Source organism: Coenobita brevimanus, chromosome 101 (genome assembly GCF_032717465.1).
Source record: "Coenobita brevimanus isolate Jiangsu-jjx chromosome 101, ASM3271746v2, whole genome shotgun sequence".
NCBI classification, from domain to species: domain Eukaryota; kingdom Metazoa; phylum Arthropoda; class Malacostraca; order Decapoda; family Coenobitidae; genus Coenobita; species Coenobita brevimanus.
This window is the reverse complement of record NC_137054.1, coordinates 46120096-46144008: the sequence shown is the minus strand read 5'-3', so window position 1 is coordinate 46144008 and position 23913 is coordinate 46120096. Positions and strand designations below refer to the sequence as shown.

The 23913-nt window shown below is 41.0% G+C and overlaps 1 protein-coding gene across 1 annotated transcript in view; it reads right to left on the bottom strand.

Moving 5' to 3' along the window:
* Window positions 1-11280: 11280 nt before the first annotated feature.
* The window catches only part of LOC145415018 (glycerol-3-phosphate phosphatase-like), a 319700-nt gene continuing 307067 nt past the window's right edge, over window positions 11281-23913 (bottom strand). The window contains exon 6 of the mRNA XM_080284435.1: window positions 11281-11666. Within this exon, the coding sequence (XP_080140561.1) occupies window positions 11450-11666 (217 nt within the window). The 3' untranslated portion in view covers window positions 11281-11449. The remainder of the gene's footprint in view (window positions 11667-23913) is intronic.

The following is a 23913-nucleotide window of genomic DNA, read 5'->3' as shown; positions in this document are numbered from 1 at the left end:
AAAATAAATAATCCATACACCAGATTACTGGTGTCCTCCATTAATAAAATGTTTGTAACATTTGGACTTGAACTGCTGTAGATTGAAGTTTGGAAGGAAACAACTCTGTGGAAGCGAGTTCCAGAGAGATGCTGTTCGGGGAATGAAAGAATTCTGATAAGCAGAAGTTCTGCAATATGGCTGAGTGACGTTCCAGTCATGAGCACTGCCAGATGCCCATGTAGCACAAGGGAAGGCATGAAGAGATGGCACAATGGATGCAACTTCATCTGAGCGTTTGCCATAAAAATACTTGTAAGATAGTGCAAGGGAGGCAATATTCCTTCTTACTTGTAGGGGAGGCAGTTTATTTATAATAGCAAGGTTATTAACAATTCCAGCAGCTGTGTTCTGAATTTTGTCTAATTGTTTTAATGCAACCTCTCCACATCCACTCCACAAGGGTGAGCAATATTCAAGCTGAGAGGGCACATGACTCGTATAAATTATAGCTAACTGCTCGTCAGTGACGAAATTACTGACTCTGTTTCTTTGAGGCGGTTTTTGCAAGTAATCTGACATGAGAGGTTCAACTGAGGGCATTGTTAAGTGAGACACCGAAAATTTCAATACTTTTGGAGATGAGAATATTAGTAGCACTGAAGGTAATATACATATCTGGCAATATCTGTGTATTAGTAAACTGTATATATTTGGTTTTGCTAGCATTAAATAAGACAAGGTTGTTTTGTCCCCATTCATTGATCGTAGATAGGTCTTGATTTATGGAAATAGCTGTACTGAGTTGAAAGTTAGAGATAGACTTTGCAAATGGGTGTCTGAGAGTGAATGAACTGTGAAATGTTGAATCATCTGCATATGAATGGATGGGATTGTGGGTGAGAGATAAGAGATCATTAATATGAACCAGGAACAGGGTTGGCGCCAGAACTGATCCATGTGGCACGCCGGCGTTAACTGAGTGAAAATTGGAATATACATCATCTACTTTCACTCTTATTTTTCTGTCACTGAGATATGAGGAAATCAAAGGAACAAAAGACGTTAGTCCGTAGCAAGGGAGTTTGGACAGCAGGGAACGGTGCCATACTCTGTCGAAAGCTTTAGAAATATCAAGGGCTACTGCATGAGTTTCTCCATGTAGGTCGATTGATTGATGAACGGTATGAGTCAGGAGATTGAGTATGTCAATGGTGGATCTTTCGTAGCGAAAACCACGTTGTCTATCACTGATTAAGTTGTTGGATTCAGGATCTTTAACTATGTGTTTATTAATTAAAATTTCAAATACTTTACAAAGAGAAAATGTGACAGCTGTTGGTCTGTAATCAGCGGGGTCAGAGGAACTTCCTTTCTTTGGAATTGGGTAGATATTGACTTCTTTCCATGAATTAGGTAATGAAGAAGTACGTATGAATAGTCTGAATAATTTAGCTAGAACAGAAGCAAGTTCAGGGGAACACTTTTTCAGAATAATTGAGGAATTCCGTCTGGAGCTTTATTGGTAGGTAAATTGTCTAGGATGGATTTTATGTGTCTTGTCTGAATTTTAAGTGGAACAATTTTGAGCAGGGCAGTACTCCCGAGCAGGGCAGTACTCCCGAGGTGGATGGAAAGCTGATGACAGGGAGTCTGGAGCTCCCGTTTCATCAGCCCTCAGGACTAGTTCCTGACCATCCCCCTTTGCTGAACTTTTTCAGTGTCTCAGTTACACAGAGAGTAGGCCAGCATGCTCTCCAGTACAAATTTCTCTAACTATCTACACCAAACTACATGCACAGTACACAGTACAATTCCTATTCAAAATTCAACTAAAATGGCGTCTCTTCACCAAGCCTCGGAGTCCCCAGGGGGGGGGGACCATAAATGCCCCCACCATCCGCCCCTCTCCCGGTGATGACTCGAGGTGCCTGGAACCACTGTCTGACTCTCTTCTTTTCATTTCTGCAACATTCGCGGCCTTTCCTCTAACTTTCGCTCTGTTGAGCACCACCTCTCCTCCTCTAAACCTCACCTTCTTTTTCTAATGGAGACTCAGCTGTCTGAGGCAACTGACAGCAAACCCTTTTCTGTATCCTCCTACTTTCTCTATACTCATTTCAAAGCCAAAGGTGGCTGTTGTGTATATATACACAACGACTTATCTTGCTCTCGTGTTCTTGAACTCGATTCTTCTGAATTCTCTACACTCTGGCTTCGGCTTTCCTGTCATTCTCTGACTAAATATATCTGTGCTGTTTACTTATCCCCTAATTCTACTGACTATCAAAAATTCTTCGACTATCTTACTTCTACAATGGAACACATTCTATCCATTTCTCCTTTCTCTGAAATCTCCATACTAGGAGATTTCAATGTTCACCACCACCTTTGGCTCTCCTCTCCTTTCACGGATCCACCTGGTGAACAAGCCTACATCTTTTCTATCCTTAATGACCTAGAGCAGCTTGTACAGCACCCTACCCGTATCCCTGACCACCTTGGAGAGAGCTCCAACATACTTGACCTCTTCCTCACAACTATTCCTTCTGTTTACTCTGTTAATCTTTTCTCTCTGTTGGGCTCCTCCGGTACGGCCTGTGGACCCTCCAGGGAAACGTCGTCTGTGGCATTTTGGAGCTGCAGACTGGGAGGCCCTCAGGCAGTACTTCTTTGATTTTCCCTGGAATGATTATTGCTTCCATGGCCGGGAGCCATCTGAGTGTGCCTTGCGCATTACGGACGTTATTCTCTCGGGCATGGAAGCATACATTCCTTTCTCGTATCCTTTGACTAACGCAAGAAAGCCTTGGTTTAATCACACTTGTGCTAATGCTGTCTGCAACAAGGAGAGGGCCTACAAAAGGTACCAGAGCCAACCCACCCCTGAATCACATCATCTTTACCTTTCTGCCCGGAATCGTGTTAAGTCTGTTCTTCTCTCTACTAAAAATAATTTCATCCATACTAAATGCTCTCAACTCTCCAACTCGAATTCTTCCTGCTCCTTCTGGCACCTTGCCAAAAATCTTTCTAACAACTTTACCTCATCATCCTTCCATCCTCTTTTCTACTCTGATGGTTCTGTAGCTATTTCTTCTACTGATAAAGCAGATCTCTTCGCACAGACTTTCTCCTCCAATTCCACCTTAGACGATTCCGGTGCTGTTCCTCCATCACTTCCCCCCTCTGACTTCCTCATGGCTGACATTAAAATTTCTTCACGATGTATTTTCTGCCATCACTGGCCTCAGTACTAACAAGGCATATGGGCCTGATGGGGTCCCTCCTGTTGTTCTCAAGAACTGTGCTTCTGTGCTTACACCCTGCCTAGGCAAACTCTTTCGCCTTTGTCTGTCAACTTGTACCTTTCCTTCTTGCTGAAAGTTTGCTCTCATTCAGCCAGTCCCAAAGAAGGGTGACCATTCCCAACCCTCCAACTATTGTCCAATTGCTTTAACGTCCTGTATTTCAAAAGTTTTCGAGTCAATTCTCAATAGAAAAATTTTAAGGCATCTTTCCTATCACAACCTTCTTTCTGATCGTCAGTACGGGTTCCGTCAGGGACGCTCCACTGGCGATCTTCTCACCTACCTTTCAGACTCCTGGTCATCCTCCTTTCGGGACTTTGGCGAAAGCTTTGCCATTGCACTTGACATCTCCAAGGCTTTCGATCGAGTCTGGCATAAATCTTTAATTTCCAAACTGCCCTTCTACGGTTTCTATCCTTCTATCTGTGCCTTCATCGCTAGTTTCCTTTCTGGTCGTTCTATAGCCGCTGTTGTAGACGGCCATCATTCTTCTCCTAGATCTATCAACAGTGGTGTTCCTCAGGGCTCTGTCCTATCACCAACTCTCTTCATTTTATTCATCAATGATCTTCTAAGCTGTACATCTAACCCTATCCACTCATACGCTGATGACTCCACCCTTCACCTTTCCATTCGGTTCCCACAACGCCCATCTCAACAGTTACTTCAACAAACAAGGGATGAGGCTGTGGCACACCTAACGTCTGACTTGGCTCGTATCTCTGACTGGGGTAAAAATAATATGGTTGTTTTTAATGCATCTAAGACTCAGTTCTTACACCTATCAACCCGACAAAATCTTCCACAGGTGTACCCACTAATGTTTAATAATATTCAGCTTGATCATGCATCATCCATGAACATGCTTGGGGTTTCATTTACTCGGGACTTATCTTGGAAAGATCATATTACATCTCTTGTATAATCTGCTTCCAAGAGATTGGGTGTGCTAAGCCGACTCCGCTCTTTCTTTACCCCTGCACAATTGTTGACTCTATACAGGGGTTTTATCCGCCCCTGTGTGGAATACAACTCGCATGTGTGGGGAGGCTCCCCACATACAGCTCTTCTCAATAGGGTGAAGTCAAAGGCTTTTCGTCTCATTAACTCTCCTCCTCTTACTGACTTCCTTCAACCTCTGTCTCTTCGTCGCATTGTTGCATCTTTATCTCTTTTCTATCGCTACTTTAATGGTCACTGCTCCTCTGAACTGTCTGCTTGCATTCCTCCACCTCTATGACGGGCGCGTAGCACCCGTCTGGCAGGAAACTCTCATCCCTTTTCTGTCCAACTCTCTAATGCAAGAGTTAACCGTTACTCCCAGTCTTTCATTTATGCAACAGGTCAGCTCTGGAACTGTCTCCCTCTGTCTGTATTTCCTGCTGCCTATGATCTACAGTCTTTCAAACGCAGTGTGTCCAGGCATGTCAAAATGATCGGATCTTGAATTTGGCTCTCTATTGTATTTTGTTTTTCTCTTGGAGGGAACTGTTACTGCGGGCTCATGGCCTTTGGTTCCTTCTTCCTCGCATAAAAAAAAAAAAAAAAATCGGAAGTCAAGTTCTAGTACTGGGACGTACTGGTTGGCTTCGTCTAAGGTAGAATTTCTGGCAAATGTACTGGCAAAGATATCTACTTTTCCACGTGGGTCATTTGTAATGTTGACATCTGAAGATTTTAGTGGGGGAATGGATGATGTATTGTTAAAGTTATCATTGGAAAAATTGAGAGTTGCCCAGAATATTCTATTTTCATTAGGGTTGTTAAGTAGTTTTGATGCTTGATTTTGAAGAAAGTTTGTTTTAGCAAGATTTATTACAGCTTTTTCGTGGTTTCTAGCATTTTAAATTAAGAGAGCGATTCAGATGATTTTTATTTTAAGTAAGAGTTTTATGCTAATGATTTCTGGGCTGTTGCTCTGGCACAGTTACTATCAAACCATTTTGAAGAGTTCGATCTTTTAGTGAACTGCTGACCTGGTATGAATAAATCCGTACCAACCCTTCATTATTAGTGTATGGTGACGACTGTGTCATCACATGATGATGTATGAAAAGTCCCTGAAATATCTGTTTGACGTCACACCTGTTGTCATAGATTGGGAGCTACAGTATTCTTGTTTCGTTTATAAAATAACATCATGGATAACAACGGTGAAATCAAAATCAACTGAGGGGGAGGGAGGAATTTTCTCTTGCCACAATAAATAATAGTTAACAGTAGTGATTCGTGCCAATGGTTCTCCTTAATATCTGTATGGCACCGATGTAAACGAAAACGTGATTTACTGGGGAGGGAGGGGGGGATGAACTTGGTCCCAGAACATAGGTGACAATACTGTACTGGGGTGGGCTAATAGGTGGGTAAAGATGCTTATCAGTTGTCTTACATGATGCTTATGTCGGAATAAATTGTGGTATGAAGGACGTGCAACTGTTAAGTAATCTGATTCACAACCTCAGTATCCAGTTTACTGTCCGCCTCTCCCTCTTCCCGACAACTGCGTGCACTCAGACTTGGATACTGATGGGAAAGGAGGTGATCTTAATGACTGCTACACCATGAACAGCAGATCACATGTTTATACATCATTGATAGTGGTTCACTTGTCTTCTTTAATGGATTGCGGTATACACCGCCATTCAGCCATGGCAATAAATAGTTCTATGTTCGGACGCTGCTGAGATGTGTGGCTCGTTAGTTGCCCTCAGTGAACATGGCAGTTGTCGTTTGATGTTAGGGGCCTGGCTATTGGCATGTTGGAAGGTCTGTTAACACCGAAATCCGCGCGTGATCTTCTGAAATAGTTAGAAAAACAGAAAAAGAATATAAAGAAGTAGCTGTAACCGAAAAAATGAGACCCTTCACAGTAATACTACAGGTTTTCACGTGAGTCTATACACAGCTGTTACAGTAGGTTGGCTGCCGTCAACCGAGGTTAACAAATAGTCACCATACTCAAAATACAGGGGTACTGAGCCACCCAGTGGAAAGTGTGTCGTGAATCGTTACAAACCATGACCGCAAGGTACAATAAGTGGCAACGTCAACATAATGTTTCATGGTCTAATTGTAAAATGGATTCACTTATTCTCCATGAGACAATGATTTGGCCAAGTCATCACCGTGTAATCTATCCCTTCCACTGTAGGTCTTGTCGTCTTCATAAGTCAACCGTCCTGTAGCCCCCATTTCGACCACTATTGCCCCATTCCTCACCTACCTTTCTCCCCCTGCCACCCAGATCCCCCATTCCCACCCTGCCGCCTCCTGTGGTGCCACCTTCCATGTGTAGTAAACTTGCTTCGATTTCAGAAGTCTACCAATGTCAGGTTCACGGTAGGGAGGATGGGAGTCACAATAAGTTTCTGTTCATTGATAGCTTTGGGGAAACTGATAACTACGACTTACAGGATGAATTGTCAACTGTTGCATGGCTCATGACTCGAAAGTAAACCGCTCATGAAATCCGTGTCACTCATAATAACTGTCATTATGTAGAGTGTGTGTTGTGGAACACGTTTATTAAAACTTACCATAATCATGACATGCTATTAGCGGTATATTTTCTGACAGAACATTGCTTATACATTATATTACCGCCAATAACTGCGCACAACGGCAATAAATCATTGCGTTCGATTCGTCCTAGTGACCGAACGAAACCTGGTGAAGTTCCATACCTATCGGTGTTACCAGATGCGCAGTGTATTACACCACCTCGCTGGTGGACAGGGTGTTTCTGTTTGATATGTCCGCAACTGTACCTTCTTTTCTTCAAATGTTCTTTTAATACTCTTTGAGAGTTTGCAACTATGGGATTTCCTCCCTCCTACTTCTAAAGCTGCTTCGTTTACTATTCTTGGGAAGTTTTCACTTATTTTCTTTTTGTTGATATCTGCCTCGTTGCTTAACTGCGATTACTTATCCTGAATTAACAAACGATATTTAAGTACCTTCTCTCTGCCTTTGGATTGGCCTCTTCCTCTGTCTCTTGCATTCTAGTGTTACCCAGTTTCTTATTCTGTGGTAGCCTCCTACACTGACAGTTATTTACTGCGGTGGCATGTGGCTTGCCAGTGGGGATGAAATATGCTTCATTCATTGTTGAGCCAGTTCGTCCCTTTCAAATCAACCTCCTATATTTTAAATGAAGATATTCATCGGCCCAAGACTGTTCCCTTCTGCATATTTCACTCGTATTTCACATCTTGCATTGAGATTATCCATTCCAAAATGCTCTGTTACTGTCTGATCTACTCTATTCTGGCCTACCTTTCCATTAAAGACTTCAGTCACATAGCTGGTTTTCCTGTTTTTAATACCTTCCTCTATATCTTTGTAAGTTTTTTTTTAATGTGTTGTAACAAGCTGATGTTGGAGCATAGATTACATCTTATATCTCTTGTTGAACTGTAGTGTTAGTCCTGTTCACTCTTCCATTTATACTAAAGTTTTTTTTTCAGTGTTGTCATTTAGGTATTTATTTATCAGAAAACCTACACCATGTCCTTCATTTCGTGGTTGCCTCTGTTGCACAATATATAACCATGAGTTTGAGTGCTTAAATGCAGGGTGATAAGCGATGGCTGCAAAGATCAGCCCTCTGTTGGTGTGCTGGATGTAGATAACTGGACACTGAGAATGGGCTTCCGTGCCTATAATGCAGTCAGATGCTTAAAAAACAAAAAAAAAAAAAGGATAATGATAATCTCAGAATTACAGAAGCACAGTGACAGTTTAATAATGCAAGTCTATAATATTTTAAGTACAGGCGGAGGAAAAATTGTGGTGAAGTAAGATATGATCCTCTATTCTTATAAAATAAGCATGGCCGATGTGCTAACAACATAGTAGTATGCCTTGATAAGATTGTTATCAAGAAGAGGAACAGCAAATTTTTTTCATATATATATATATATATATATATATATATATATAAAGTGGTCCTTAATTTTCATCTTCAAATATTTGCTTGAGCTACTGCGAGACTTCGTTCCTGTTGATTAAAAAATGGTGTATGCAAATCTTCATGCTAATCAGATAATTTTAACTGGTGCCGTATCATGTTCAAAGTTATACTATTATGGCGTAATGTTAATTTGTTACTGGGTTACCTAAGTCCTCCCCACACTGGGGGTGGGGGGTATAATGGGAACCCAACTCCCACTCACTGTTGCCTAGTTTAATGGCCTGTAATTGCTGCCAGCTGTAACCTTCCTCGCACCTGGATACACTTGGCTGTGTTGTTCAACAACCTGGAGAAGAAACTGCCGTTTATCTTCGTTCTTGGTGAACACTGAATTGAACTCTTGAATCAGTGCTACCCTTCTTTCACCAAACTCATTTGTTACTTGTAGCCCCTGGACGATGCGCTCAACTTCCTTGTAATCCTCACGACTTTCCCATATGGATGGATATACTTCTAGGAATAAATGAGGAGGGCCAAGCAGTGTGAAGATCTTGCTGTGACTGGTCACAAAACTTTAAATTCTTTTCTGAGTCAGTGGTGTCACCTCAGGTTCAACTGTTGCTCTCTTTACTTGATCTTTGCTTCCTTCTTCATTAAGAGCCATCACCATTTTCCGCGTCTCTTTAGGGTCTACAGTGGGAAAAAACAAGGCCAAATCAACTAATTGATCTGACAAATACCACAAGTGACGATCAAATGCTTTCAAACAAACTTATGAGATGTCCATATCAAGATAAAAAAACGATTCCCGGAGAAGCCTCAGATCATTTGCTGGAGCTAGAGCTGCTATTGTTGCCATGAACCATGATTTCAGGCATTGATTCATGGTGAACACAAACCGCTTCAATCCCCGGCCTTGCTTCAGTGTGATACTTGTCAGATGATAAACTTTGATGCTGTATATAACTTTAGCCATCCATCTGGCATGGTGGCAAGCACCAGGGTGCTGAAACCGTGTTTCACGGTGGGCACACCACCCAAGACAACAATGGATATTTCTAGCAGTTCCCGATAATCATATCAAGGTTAGCTTTCTTGCAACTGTTTCATACAAAATGCTATGAGCTCATCACGTTGCTCACAATCAATCACCGGCATTTCCTCATTGTCATTCAAGGTCTGAAAGCGTGTTGTGTCAATAGTATGGCACTTGGCTTTGAACTTCTTGAATATGTCAATATCGGGACCAGAGGATGGTCCAGGGCAAATGGTGAAGGACGTTTGAAGAAGGATCTCAAAAATGTGATGCCGACAAGCCAGGTGGAGATCCTTGTGCAATTGTTGTTGAATACGGGCGCACGCCCCTGCCCACAATCCAGTATCGCAGGCAGTGATGTCGAATGCCATTCCTACCACATGTTCACATATACCCCAGTCATTCAAGGTTTCATTGATGACAATGGCCATGGGCTTTCCTGTCCCTGATTCCAAACTTGGTACTTTCAAAAATTTGAAACTCCATCACCTGAGACGAGAATTGGAAGGTGTTCAGTGACATTTGTTCCCGTTACATCGGAAATTAATTTTCCATCCCAGCGCACTACAAGTGGCACAGTTGGATGGAATGATTTATTCTGTCATTCTGCAGATTCCCTCCGACTCTTGATTCGATCTCGGCGGATACTTTGCCTGTTGATAGTATACATTGTTGGATATTGTCCACAGACAGAAATGGTCGCAGAAAGCAGATGGACCGCAGCACGATCAGAAGTTTTGGTCCGATCTAAAGCAGCAGCAACTGGAGAATTTACAACTGTGTTTCGTGCTCGTTGGCGCTTCAGAGGAGAAGCTCCAGCCGAAAAGGGATGATCTGCTATATCTGTATAATCGTCACCTGTTTCGTCTTCATCACTGGTTGGGCTTTCCTCCAGCTCCACTATTTCCTCTCTTGCTACTCGATGACATTCCTCACACTCTCCTCTCCCCTATTCAGTCTGTTGTGTCTCTGTCTTCGTTCTTTCCGGTGGAGTTTGACATTAGTACCCAGCATAGTGCCTCGCCTCCCTTTCTCCCTCTGAGCCACGAGAAACTCATTATCCTCAAGCTTTTTGATGAGGTCGAAGGCATTCGTGTGTGCAGTGTCAAGGAGATCTTTCATCTGTTCTTGGAAGTTCTTCCTCCTCTTCTTTCCCCTTTCTATATTCCGGCCCATACTCGTCTCCAACTTTCTCCATTCTTTATAGAGAGATTTGAGTTTGGGGATACGATTCCGTGGCTCTGATGCAGGCTAGTGAGCTCTCTCCCAGAATCTCCTTACTTCTTCACCCGGAACACATGCTGAATCCCTCAGTGATCGTGTCTCTGTTCGCATCAGGTAGAAAAGTCGCATAAACACATCTCCACAAGAAGCTAACTTACTTCCGAGTAGTTTTTCAATTGGTTGGCCAACACGCCAAATCTTGGTTTTGCTCCTGCTTTTCATCACTGGAAAAAAAAAATCACCAGTCATGGTAAACAAGTGCTCAATAATAACTCAAAAGGCGAACCACTGGAAAAAAAAGAAACAAATACGGGTATTACTAGCATGTAGCCTCCAGTCAAGTAAGGCAAACACTTCTTTCCAATAACAAAAATGATTATCACAAAAATTATTTTGTCTATTAGGTTCAAACTTTCAGTAAGATGCGGCACCAGTATATATTGTCCAATTCGGCTGAAGTTTGGTGTCTCGAGAGTTTACAACTAAACTCGCTATATACACACACAGCAGACAAAATATTCCAGAATGAATTCCCTAATGGCGGGGAACAGGGCGACATGGAGGCGATTTGTTTGTGGCCACCCCTTACTGGAATGAGGCGTCTGGCAATAGATAGATAGTATTAAGGACCACGCTATATATATATATATATATATATATATATATATATATATATATATATATATATATATATATATATATATATATATATATATATATATATATATATATATATATATATATATATATATATATATATATATATATATATATATATATATATATATATATATATATATATATACATATATGATTGATCAATTAAACGATTAAGCTGGATATAAATTTTGAGTTAAATTACATTAGTCATGTGTACATACTCCTACTTTGAGGTTTTTGCAGCGCATTTATTCTTAATGAAGGCCATAGTTATAGATCTGTACAAATAGTAAGCAAGCAATACACTTTGGAAACGAGAGGCAACCCTTAGTGCTGCTGTTCATTGACATCATTACTAACAGGAGCATCAAGCAGAGTGAGTATGTCAGCCACGGAGTTAAGGTAGAAGAGAGGGACCTGCTTCTGCAGGCTTGGGTCATGGGTTAGAGAGAGGCTGCGAGCATCCTGCAGGCTGGAAACTCCAGTCAGAACCAGCACCGTCCACATTCCGCTCTCGTTGCCGAACGCGATGTCTGATGATAGTCTGTGGGCAGTAGGGATACCTCGTTATTACTGTTCCGGCACACACACACACACACACACACACACACACACACACACACACACACACACTGCGATGTAACCAGCTACTCCATGGACACAGATTTGTCATAATCAAGTGCCAGTGTCATGCAAAATTTGAGCTCCCCTGGTCTTCCACTTCACTGTCAATTTAAAATGTGTGATAACTTTGCGGCCCATTTTATATGCACAGTATCAACTCCCTAGCCTATCATCATGCTTAAAATGCACTCTCTCTGAGTAATATGCACTGTGAAAAATTAGATGGGAGCACTGGGGCAGTTATGGCTTGATTTGGTAGTTTGGACTTAGCAGTACTTCCAATAATGCGGTGCCTTTATATCCTTAATGTGCCCCTCAAATTTATTGAAGATGTAGACCTATGCAATCAAACTGCCGTAAATTTTCATTTCTCTCCGTCTAGGATGACCGATTATGAATGCCTGTCGTTCTTGTCAATTTAAGAACCTCATATTTGACTGCTGGTGGACCATCTTCATGAAAAAAGTAAACACTGGACACCCTGCACCAAATTACTAAATATAACATAATTATGTTACATTTCGAAACATTCTAAGATGGACTGGTGAGATAGATCCACGTACACTGATACAGCTGAGGCGAATCCAGTATGCGTCTGTCACTGCAGCCCGATCTGTGTTGATCCCAGCTCAGTACGACAATTTTATTATTACTGTAAACGTTAATCATTACCGGTATATTGTTATTTAATACTTATTTGTGACTGACATTATTATTATATATATATAGAATTCTGACGTGGAAGTCAGCTTCCACACTGTAGAGAAGTTTAGAGGCATCTTGTTTTTTAAAAGGTTCCAAAATCCGGAAAAATAGATAAGTTTGTCATTAAAAAATGTGAATATACCGAAGAAGCTACCGAAAACAAAGAAGCTGCTGAAAGCGAAGTGATAGTTGGCGATAAGCCAAGTATTGCTGGCCGGAGAGTAGCAAAAGTAAACCACATCGCTTATACCAGGACAGCTACCTGGCACTCGGGTTCACTTGATGTGATGACATATTTGATTCTACACCAAAATGTGTCATTAGTGGCACGGAACTATCAAATGAAGCCATGGTCCCTAGTAAGAAGAAGCGACATTTAATTACAAAGCAAATTCATCTTTCTGATAAAACTCTGGATTATTTCAAAAGATAGTTAAATGATAACAAACAATAAAGGTTTGGATTTGAGAAGGAAGTGACAGTAGCAGAGAAAAGTAGAAAAAACAGCTACTTAGTAGCAGAATTGACAGCAAAAATTATGAAGCACCATACCATATCTGAACTACTGTGCTATGTTGAAAATACTGTTTGGATCTGAAGCTGAAAAGGAAGTGAAGAAAATCCCTCTCTCAGGTCATATCGTTGACGACTCAAGGAACTTGTCAAAGAAGGATTTTTTATTTTCTTACAAACTGATGAATCAACAGACGTTGGAGGAAAAGCACAGATAACAGCGCTCAATCAGTATATTTCCGATAACAAAGAAGCAGGGATGAAGTGAATACTAGAGATAAGTACTTAAATACTAATACTTATTTATTTTCTAATACGAATACGAGTACAAAGAAATTCTGTGAATTCGAATAAGAATACGAATACTTTAAGAAAGTATTCATAAAAGCAGTCATGAATACTCATCGTTAAAAAAATAAGTTGTATCTATACGTCAGCCTAGTACCGTACTAAAGTTATGCAATGCAATGGTAAATAACTTCATGTCTGGTGCTAGTATTCAGTACCAGGATATCAAACTTATCTAAAGTACAGCAGGAGATATATTAGTATGTTTTCCTAGTAGGCTACTTACAACAGAAAAACAACGTATGATATCACGCTAGTCCAAGTCTCTAGTAGCCTTATCTTGTATGCCTCACTTTATTCTTCAGAGTTTTAAGTACATTTTTTAATAATGCCATTTTCATGTGAAGCAAAATGGTGATATTGTGCAGCTGTTTCAAATTTCATGGTAATGTAGCCAAGAAGAAGTAATATAAGGCAACTTCAGAGGGGATTTTTTGATAAATTTATGTAATGCATGCATTAAAACTACAAGCTACTGGTATATTAAATGAATAATGGTATCTTGAAAAAATAAATATTATTTTTGTCTGCATAACATTAAAAAATGCAATTAATTCTCCATCCACAAATGATACTGATGCTATTGTGCCTCTGACAAATGTCAGTTATTATAAAAGAACATAAACATCTCAGATGATTTATTACTGCACATCCTCCCTCCAGTACTGAATGTGTTCTCCACTGGAGCAGGAGAGGCTGGAACACAGACAGCACCTGGATAGTTCTGGTAGGTATGAGATATCAGTCTTATGAGCTCTCAAGAACTGCAGTGGGTTGCTCTTCCGAGGTGCAGTTCTGCTTTCACAGGTAATGAAGTAGTCAGAACCGGCTGACTAGGTACGGACATGAAACTACACAGTTCACTTTTTACCTGCGGGTCCAGAAATGGATCTTTTTTTCCTTTTGTAAATTTACTGTGTCAGATGTAGTACTTTGTTGCAGCTTTTCAGTTTCTTGCGTTAACAGCCTGCGTGTAAAGTCATATGTACACCTGGATTCTTAACCCACCAATTAAGTTTGAACCTGCGGCTACGACAACAGCTAAACAGAAAACTGAATGCTGTTCGTAGAGTGCCAGTCCAGAGTGTGGACTGGCTGTTGGTTTCAGTCCAAGATGGCTGTTGTACATTGACTGCATGTTACAGAACTTAAATTTCAGCCCTAAGACACATGTTATGACATTGATGTGATAATACTCTGACGTTGTGTGAAAACTGTTGCATCAGCAAAGGACTGGACAGTGAGGAAATGGAAAATGTGAGTGCATTTAAGTGCCTGGGTAGTGTGATGAGTAAAGACTGAAGTTTGGTGGATAAAATGCTTGAAAGGGTACAACAGGGATGAAAGGTTGCTGGTTCATTGGAAGCAAGGATAAAAAACAGGGACGTGAGCATAGAGGTAAAAAAAAAAAAAAAAAAAAATGTCGCTGAATGACAGTACTGTGATCCTCACTCTAACGTATGGAAGTGAAACTTGGACCTTGTTGGAGGGACACGAGTCAAGGGAGAGCGTAGTGGAAACGGGTTATTTGAGAACTGCACGTGGAGTTACATGGAAAGACTGATTAACAAATGAGGAAGTGAAGGACATTGTGGTGTGGATGCGGATGTGATGGAAAGCATTTGGAGAAATACAGCGAGATGTTTTGGCCATGTGGAGAGGATGGAGAATGAGTGCCTAAATAGCTGAGTGTATGTGAGTGAGGTGGAGGGGGGGGGGAGAGGGCGGGGGATACCCTGGATGAGGTGGAGGGAGGAAGGGGAGAGGTATACGAAAGAAGGGGTGTAATCTGAGACGAAAGCAGTGAAATGGAATGGGACATGGCGACATGGAGGCGATTTGTTTATGGCCCCCCTTACGAAATTATGATGTCTGAATATAGATAGAGAGATAGATATCGAAAGGTGCCAAGACTGCCACCAATTCAGTAAGCATAGATCGATTGTGTTAAGTAACACAGATTTAGTAGTCTCTAGTTTGTCCAACTTTTCGTCAGGAATTTTCAGTAAGGACTTAATCATATTACCCTCAGAACTCCATCATGTTGGTGATGATGTCTGAAGTCTGGCCTGTCCCTCTTGCAAATCTGTTTCATGAGTAGATTTTCTGACATTTGCTACTAGAGCAGACACTTTTAATACAACCTTATGCAGTAACCCAGCTTCCCTCATTTCCTGTTTTATAGCAAGCTGCAGCATGTGTGAAAAAACAATGGTCATGTTCAGGAAGGAAACTGAATAGCCTACATAATCTGAAGAGTTTTGTACATCTTGAGAATCATTGCCTGAGTCTGAATCATTCTCTGATGTCCTGTACGGTACTATCAGACCAATATACCTGTAGATCATAATGTTTCTTGTTTAGGGGCTTGGGTCCAGCTAAGGAGAAATGTTTTATCATGTTTGATGCATTGTTTGTGATTACGTAAGATTTGGTGATCTTAAAGAAATTAACTAACCCTCAAAGTGAGCAAGGATTTTCTCTAAGGTGTGACGACCTGTAAATCTCGAACAGGATAAAATTTTGAATGTAGCTTCTAGTCATGTATAAGGTGGGCAGTCACTCCTAGAAAGCTACACATTTGTCTGCTAATCCAGATATCTACAGTAATATCAATGTTTGGGACTAATTCATTATAGACATACCACTTTGTTGGAGCTCTTCACACTTGCTTTAAAGCAATGTTGTTGACAAATGGCAAGGACATGGGATAAAATCGAGCTCCAATGTACTTATTAAATTCTTAAATTCCTCTGCTTCCACAAATGACAGTGGTTGCAGGGTTTCAGTAATGAAGCTGACAGTTCTGTCGGCAATAAACTTGTGGCGTGAGTGAAGCTTTGAAGTGTTCTGTCTCTTTCCAGGTAGATGGTGTTGTGGATTGGGTCATAAATGTAGATGTTGAAGGATCAGCCTCAGACTTTCGCAGTAGCACTGATGCATGATGACGCAGAAGATTCTGAGGACAAAAACCATAGCCCTAATAACACTGACTGCGGGTTAACTTTATTTATTTATTTTTTTTTAAGATCTGACAACCCAAAAGATAAAATGTATTATGTTCAGTGCCAATGGAAATTTGCCTGTACAATGTAGTGAGCGGGAAAAAAGCAGTACAAAACTCGTACTGTAATGAAATTGGCTTTTAATAGGAATGATCATGTTTAACATAATGATAAATTCTCTATTTCATGTGAAATTCAACAGTTCAGAATTAGCTTTCAAAAACCATAGTCAGATTTAGACCTCTAAGTATATATATATATATATATATATATATATATATATATATATATATATATATATATATATATATATACACTCACCATCCACTCACTCGATGTAGCGCTGCTCTCGGGTGTCTGCCCTTTCCTCTCCTTCCTCCTTTCCTTCCTTACTCTTCTTTGTTTACTTGATTCTTTCCTTCTCCTTCTGCCCACGGGTGACTTTACACTCCCTTTTTTGTCTTTCTTCCATTCTTTCGTGTTCCTTCTGCCTATGGGTGACTACACTGAGTGACCAGCCGAATGGGTTCCTGTACACCAGGAAAGCTTTTACCACGCTTTTCGCCTGGTGGTTTAGTGGGTGATTAAGGCGCTCCAATCGGATAGAGCCGGTGAAGGTTTATATCCATGGAATGGTTGAGGTTATTGCTCGCGTAATGCCACTCAGGGATGAGTGAGGCTTGTCACTCTCATCTTAAATGTAAAGATCAACTTGCCTAGCCCCGGGCTCCTACGCTCCTCATGGGGCAACGTAGGATTGGATGATAGATAGAATATATATATATATATATATATATATATATATATATATATATATATATATATATAGGTATATATATATATATGTCTTTGAGAGAGGTGAAGTCAGTGAATGTATAGCGAGGTTGGATGGTGAGGAATTGGAAAATGTGAGTACGTTTAAGTATTTGGGTAGTGTGATGAGTAAGGATGGAGGTTTGGAGGGTGAAGTGCTTGAAAGGGTACAGCAGGGAAGAAAGGTTGCTGGTTCCTTGAAAGCAGTGATAAGAAACAGGGAAGTGAGCATGGAAGTAAAAAAGTTACTACATGACAGTATTGTGATACCAACTCTAACGTACGGAAGTGAAGCTTGGACGTTGTTGGAAGGACACAAGTCAAGAGTGAGAGCAGTGGAAATGAGTTATTTAAGAGGAGCTTGTGGAGTCACGTGGAGAGACAGGCTGACGAATGAGGATATAAAGGAGCGTTGTGGTGTTGATGTGGATGTGATAGGAAGCGTTGTGAGGAACACACTGAGGTGGTTTGGCCATGTGGAGAGGATGGAGGGTGAAAGACTGACGAAGAGAGTGTATGTGAGTGAGGTGGAGGGTGGAAGAGGGAGGGGGAGACCGAGGATGAGATGGAGGGATGGGGTGGAGAGGTATATGAGAGAGGGGGGTGTGAGTTGGGAGCAGGGTAGTGAAATGGCGGGGGACAGGGCGACTTGGAGGCGATTTGTTTGTGGCCACCCCAAACAGGATTGAGGCGTCTGGCAATAGATAGATAGATATATATATATAAAATGCATAATCTCCTTATTTCTTTTCATAACATGAAGCTGCAGTTATTTCTGCTAATGTACCCCACTACTAATACTTCAACTTACAGCCAACAATAATGTATACCCAAAATAATCCATACATAAAATCGTCTATTAGCATGTATGTCATTAAACTGTTATTCATCAAACAGGTATTTCAAGTCGTACCCGTCATGATCTCCAAAGCTGAATTAATTTACCTCGCTGCTCTGGATGTCATAAGGATGAGATTAATTTCCCTGGACAAAAGCGTCATTGTCATGATGATCGTGTTCCCCCCCCCCCTTCTAATCAGTTACTCCGAAAAAGGGTATGCCCATTCCATTTACTTAGCCTTTTCTTGAAATTCATGAGACTTGCCCCCACCTTTTTGTGAGATGCCAACCCCCTTTTCATGACATGTCCTTCTCCCATTGCATGAACATACCGGTGTATACGCCAGTGAGCTGGTACCGTCCATGAAATTCAAACACAAATTTAGGGCGTACATATGATGCGCATAATAGTGACTGTGGGAGTGCATATAATTCAATGGGAGTGAGTATTATAGTTACTGGTCAGTAGGAGAGTGCAGATAATACACATAATTCTAACTAGCAAGTGAAAATGGCAAGTGAGTGCATTTACAATCATATATAACAAATACCCCATTGTTTCTACTACATCTGATGTCATGATTTCTGCCAAATACACAAATATACAGGAAAAGCAATGCCAGTGTTGCAAGGAACAGCATATTTATTATGTCCAGACGTTTCGACATATTCATCTATGTCATCTTCAGTGGATCTAAAAAGATGAAAAAAGACCTGTAAGGTATTTAAAATCCTAAAGGAATTGTATGAGCACGAGCTCATCGTACTTACATAAAAGAGAAAACGTAATGTTAAATTATCGGGGGAGGGGGGGTTAACTGCACAATATATTCGAGGGACAGCAGACAGACAGTTGTTTAGGGCGGGTTTTCGTTTATAAATATGAATTGATTCTAGTATTCTTAGATTCATACTGGTACATGTGTCTATTATACAGAAATTCTTGGGATCAACAGAAGTATTACAAATATATGAATGTTCCCTTACCGCTGAGTGAGGAGGGTCACTCACAGGGAGACCTGACCTGCTCCCTGTGAGCGACCCTCCTCACTCTGCGATCCACTGAAGATGACATAGAGAAATATATCGAAACGTCTGAACATAATAAATATGCTGTTTGTTCCAACATTGGTATTGCTTTTCCTGTATAAGTTGCGGTTCCCTCAGAACAAGCCTGTCTCAATAGTTCTTCGCAGTAGATATGGACCCTTTACACTTCACGGGTTCCGGAAGTACGAACGGCTGTCAACCCAGTTGGAAAAAAGAAACCTTGACCTGCATTTTCTTTTATGTTGCAAGACTTTCAATGTGTTTCCCAACTTTCTTAGGTTCAAGTTGTACCGGAAAATTCTTTGTAACTCAAAGCTGTATAAATCTTGGCAAGATAAGTTACTTAACATTAAAATAAGAACTAAAGAAAAAAAAATTAGGGACCTTAAAGTTTTACTTAGTCAGTCATGTAAATCCTTAAGCTCCATGCTGTCACGTTTAGACTTCTACTGTTTAAAGTATTTTGTTAAGAGAAAAGTAAATAGAGTATGTACAAATATTGGCAAAGTTCATGCAAAGAAATTACTTCGGTTTGGGGCTAAATCTGAGCTAAAATCATGTGATCCTCAAAAAGCTATATTCAATTACTCCAATGTAGACTTATCCAGTCGTGAGTCTTTTTTGTTATCTTTCGGTTTAGAATTTAACCTACCTGTGTTTCGGCCTAACTTTTATGAGTACTTCACTGCTTTTGAGAGTATGATACAAACACTTAAAGGATGTAAGCTCACTGAAGGGCATAGCTTCAATTCAGTTATTCAATGTGTTCGCATTATGGCATGTAAAGAATACTATGGGTTTAAAAGTTCTAAAGTATATTCACCTATTTTCACAAAGAAAGATTTTAGCAGTTTGAGAGACTTGGGTATGAATGAGGAGTTGGTTGTCTGTCGTCCAGATAAAGGAAGAGGGGTTGTGCTACTCAATAAAGTTGATAACATAGCGAAAATGCACGATATTTTGAAGGACTCCACTAAATTCATTAAAGTCATTCATGCCGATTTAATAAAACTGAACATGAAAATAGAGGATAAAGTAAACAGGTTATTATAATCTATGGTTATAAAAGGAACCGTTTCAAAGGAATATTCACAGTCTTTGAAACCTAGTGGCTCATCACCAGCTATTCTGTATGGATTACCTATAGTTCACAAACGATCCATACCTCTTAGACCAATCATGGCTGCATTTAAAACTGCCTCCTTTAAATTAGCTAAGTTTTTAGTTCCCATCCTCTCGGATTTAACAACCAATGAATATACGGTTAAAAATTCATATGAGCTCTTTAACTTTCTCTCTGGATTCAGACTACCAATCTCCTCCTACATGTGTAGTTTTGATGTCACCTCATTGTTTACAAATGTTCCCTTGGATGAAACTATTATGTGTAAATTCAATATTTAATGATATAGACAAAGTCATGGGTATGAGTAAAAAATTCTTTAAAACCCTGATTTCTGTTTGTGTTAGGGACTGCCATTTTATGTTTAATAACGAGGTATATAAACAGGTAGACGGTGTGGCTCGCCTCTGGGTCCGACTATGGCTAATGTTTTTCTTTGCTATTGGGAGAACAAATGGCTGGATAATTGTCCTGCATACTTTAAACCCATCCCTTATCGTAGATATGTGGATGACACTCTACTTATATTTCAAGATGAAAGCCATGCTCCACTCTTTTTAAACTACCTAAATAAACAACATAAGAACATAAAATTTACCATGGAATGTGAAGTTAATGGTAAACTCCCTTTTCTTGATTTATTAATACAAAAGTTAAATGGCACTCTGGTTATGTCTGTATATCGTAAGCCTACTTTCTCGGGTTTGGGTACTAGCTTTTTTAGTTACTGTCCATTTAACTTTAAGGTGAATGCAATTAGAACACTTTTGTATAGAGCTTATAACCTAACTTCCACCTACAACCTATTCCATAAGATTTCATTTTTGAGGATTTTTTTTGCTAACAATGGTTTCAGTACTGCTCTTTTTGATAACTGTGTTAGAAAATTCTTAGCCAAAATTTACAGTCCAAAGCAACCCGTATGTACAGTGAGTAAGGAGGAAATGTATCTTTCTCTATCTTTTCTTGGTACTGTATCAGAAAAGATAAAGAGGGCACTGAAATATAACTTTTCTATTTTCTATCCTCAAATAAAGTTCCGATTTGTTCATAAGAATGATCTTAAGATTCAGTCATTTTTTCATTACAAAGACCGACTACCGACTGCCCTCCGCTCGTCAGTCGTTTATGAATACAAGTGCCCTAGTTGCCATACAGGGTATATTGGAAGCATAATACGAGCTTTCAAGCTAAGGGTTGACGAGCATAGAGGTCAGTCGAGCAGCGACTTTGATGCATGGTTGCAGAGGGTGAAGACGTGTTTTCTGAGCTCTCCTCTAGCTTTCAGGGCAGCCTCACTGGCATTTGATTTTTGTTTCTAGCCACTAGGGCGTATTTTTAAGTTAGGTTAGCTAGTACTCATTTTCCTCCCTTCCCTGTTTAGAGATACAATAGGTGTTTGTATCTTTTCCTGAGATTACCTTTGCTTACTCACCCACGGAGGGTCCCCCCCACTGATCGCTCTGGGGCGTGAATAGACACGGCTGGGCCTCCCTGGAGTGGTTTGAGAGGGCAACCTCAGACGTAGGTGTTCTGCCCCGGGTTATTTGTCATTTGCTTGTTTTCGTTCCTCCTTCCCACTTCCCTCGTTAGGGGGAAGTGGCCTCTATGGCGGACGACCTTTCTGCCTCCCCCTCTTCAGGGGGGGAGGTGGTCCTGACCGACCCCCCACTGGTACACGAACTGACAGCCCCCAGACAGAACGGCTCCAGACTCGTGTGCCTCGTGACATACATGTAAATAACGCCGAGTTTGTAATCATCCATGATCTAGGTTCCACTCCCTTGAGCAGTCTCAATCCCCTTCATGATCAAGAAGGTTATTGATGGCTGTGCTGGGGAGGTGGAACAAGTTAAAAAACTTGCAAACGGATATCTCCTTGTCAAGACTTGTAATTCACCCCAAGTTAAGGACTTGCTGAAACTGCACAAGTTTCACTGCTATGATGTCGAGGCCAAGATCCCAACCTCCATGAATTCCTACAAGGGTGTTATCACTTCCAGGGATCTCATGGTGATGAGTGAGGAAGAGATCATAGAGGAACTTGCCAAGATATCATTGATGCCCGGTTCATTACCAGATTTTCCAAAGGCATGAGGATGAAGACGGCCATTATTGTTTGGCTTTAGGCAAAGTTTCACTCCCGGCACATGTCAAAGTTGGCTACAATATTGTTAATGTAAGACCATATATCCCCAACCCACTCAGTTGTTTAAAGTGTCAATTGTATGGGCACGGTGCTAAGACTTGTCAGGCTTCACAGTCAGTGTGTGGCAAATGTGCAACACAGGGTCACGATGATGAGCAGTGCACATCAGAGACTATCTGTTGCTTTCACTGTAAAGGTGCTCACTCCACTTCCTCTAGGGATTGTCCCAAGTGGAAGGAGAAAGAGGCCTGCACTGTGAAGGCGACTGAGGGTATCTCCTACTATGAAGCAAGGAGAAAGGTGAAGGAGTTGCATGCAACTCCTATGCCGAATAGGTCCTATGCTTCGGAGGTGATGTCCCGTCCCATGATGTGCTCTGCTGCAACACAGACTGACCCTGAACCGGCTCCTCTTGCCACACACTCTACCTCTCCATCTCAGCCTCTTGTCCAATCCAACTCTCGAACTGACATCCCCACTGCAACTTCCTACTCTCAGGCTGCTGCTGCCTCTCAGTCAGTAAAGCCTAAACAGAAGTCTGACAACTCTAGTAAGAGTAATATGACCACCCTTACAAAACAGCCACATCCTCATGTACTTCCTGCTCCTGGTCCAGAGAGGGAGAAAAATTTTAGTTTTTCCTCGGAGGGCTCTGGGAGCCTAGTTATTGATGATCAATGTATGAAGGTTTCCATTAGTAAGCACCGGGATAGGTCCCACGGTAGCCACTCGCCTGGCGGCTGGCGGTATAAAAAAGCTAAGCACACTGGCCCCTCTCGTAAATCTTAAACCGCCACATTCACTGTGTTACAATGGAATTGTAGGACTCTAGGGAATAAATTCCACAGTATAGCAATTTAGCTATCTATACACAGGCCAGACATTGTTTACAGGAGACACGCTTGGTAGATCACCCAGATCCTCCACAGTTCAAACACTACCATTTGTATAGAAGATATGATGGTCACGGAGTCGCCATATACACCCACAAATCACACACACAAATGGAAGTGATTCTAAGTTCTGCTCTGGAAGCTGTCGCGTCCAGAGTAAAATTTAATAAGACGTATCTATCTATTTGCTCTACCTACTGTCCTCCCCATGGTCCCATTGATGGTGATGCTTTCACTTCACTAGCCCATCAACTTCCGGTCATAAATTGATTTCAGGCGATTTTAATGCCCATCACTGTCAATGGGGAAGCTTGAGGAGTGACGGTAGGGGGGAGCAAGTAGCCGACCTCATATTGCAGTCAAACCTGTCTTCTAAACAATGGTAGAGCGACTCGTCTAGATGACCGCACTGGTAACATGTCATGTATAAATCTGTCCTTGTCATCTCCCGATATACACACTAACATATCTTGGGACCCATATGACGACTCAATGGGTAGCAATCATTTTCCAATCTGTCTTTCTTATACACGCGATGATTCTCGGCCTCCTCCACCACCTAAATTTAACTTTAAGAAAGCAGATTGGGGGTACTACTCACAGATCGCCAATTTAGATATATCGGGAGATAATATTGATTAGAAAGTTTCAAACCTACGACTTCCATTATACACGCAGCTGAGGCTGCTATTCCCAAGACATCTACAATATTAAACAAGCATAGAGTT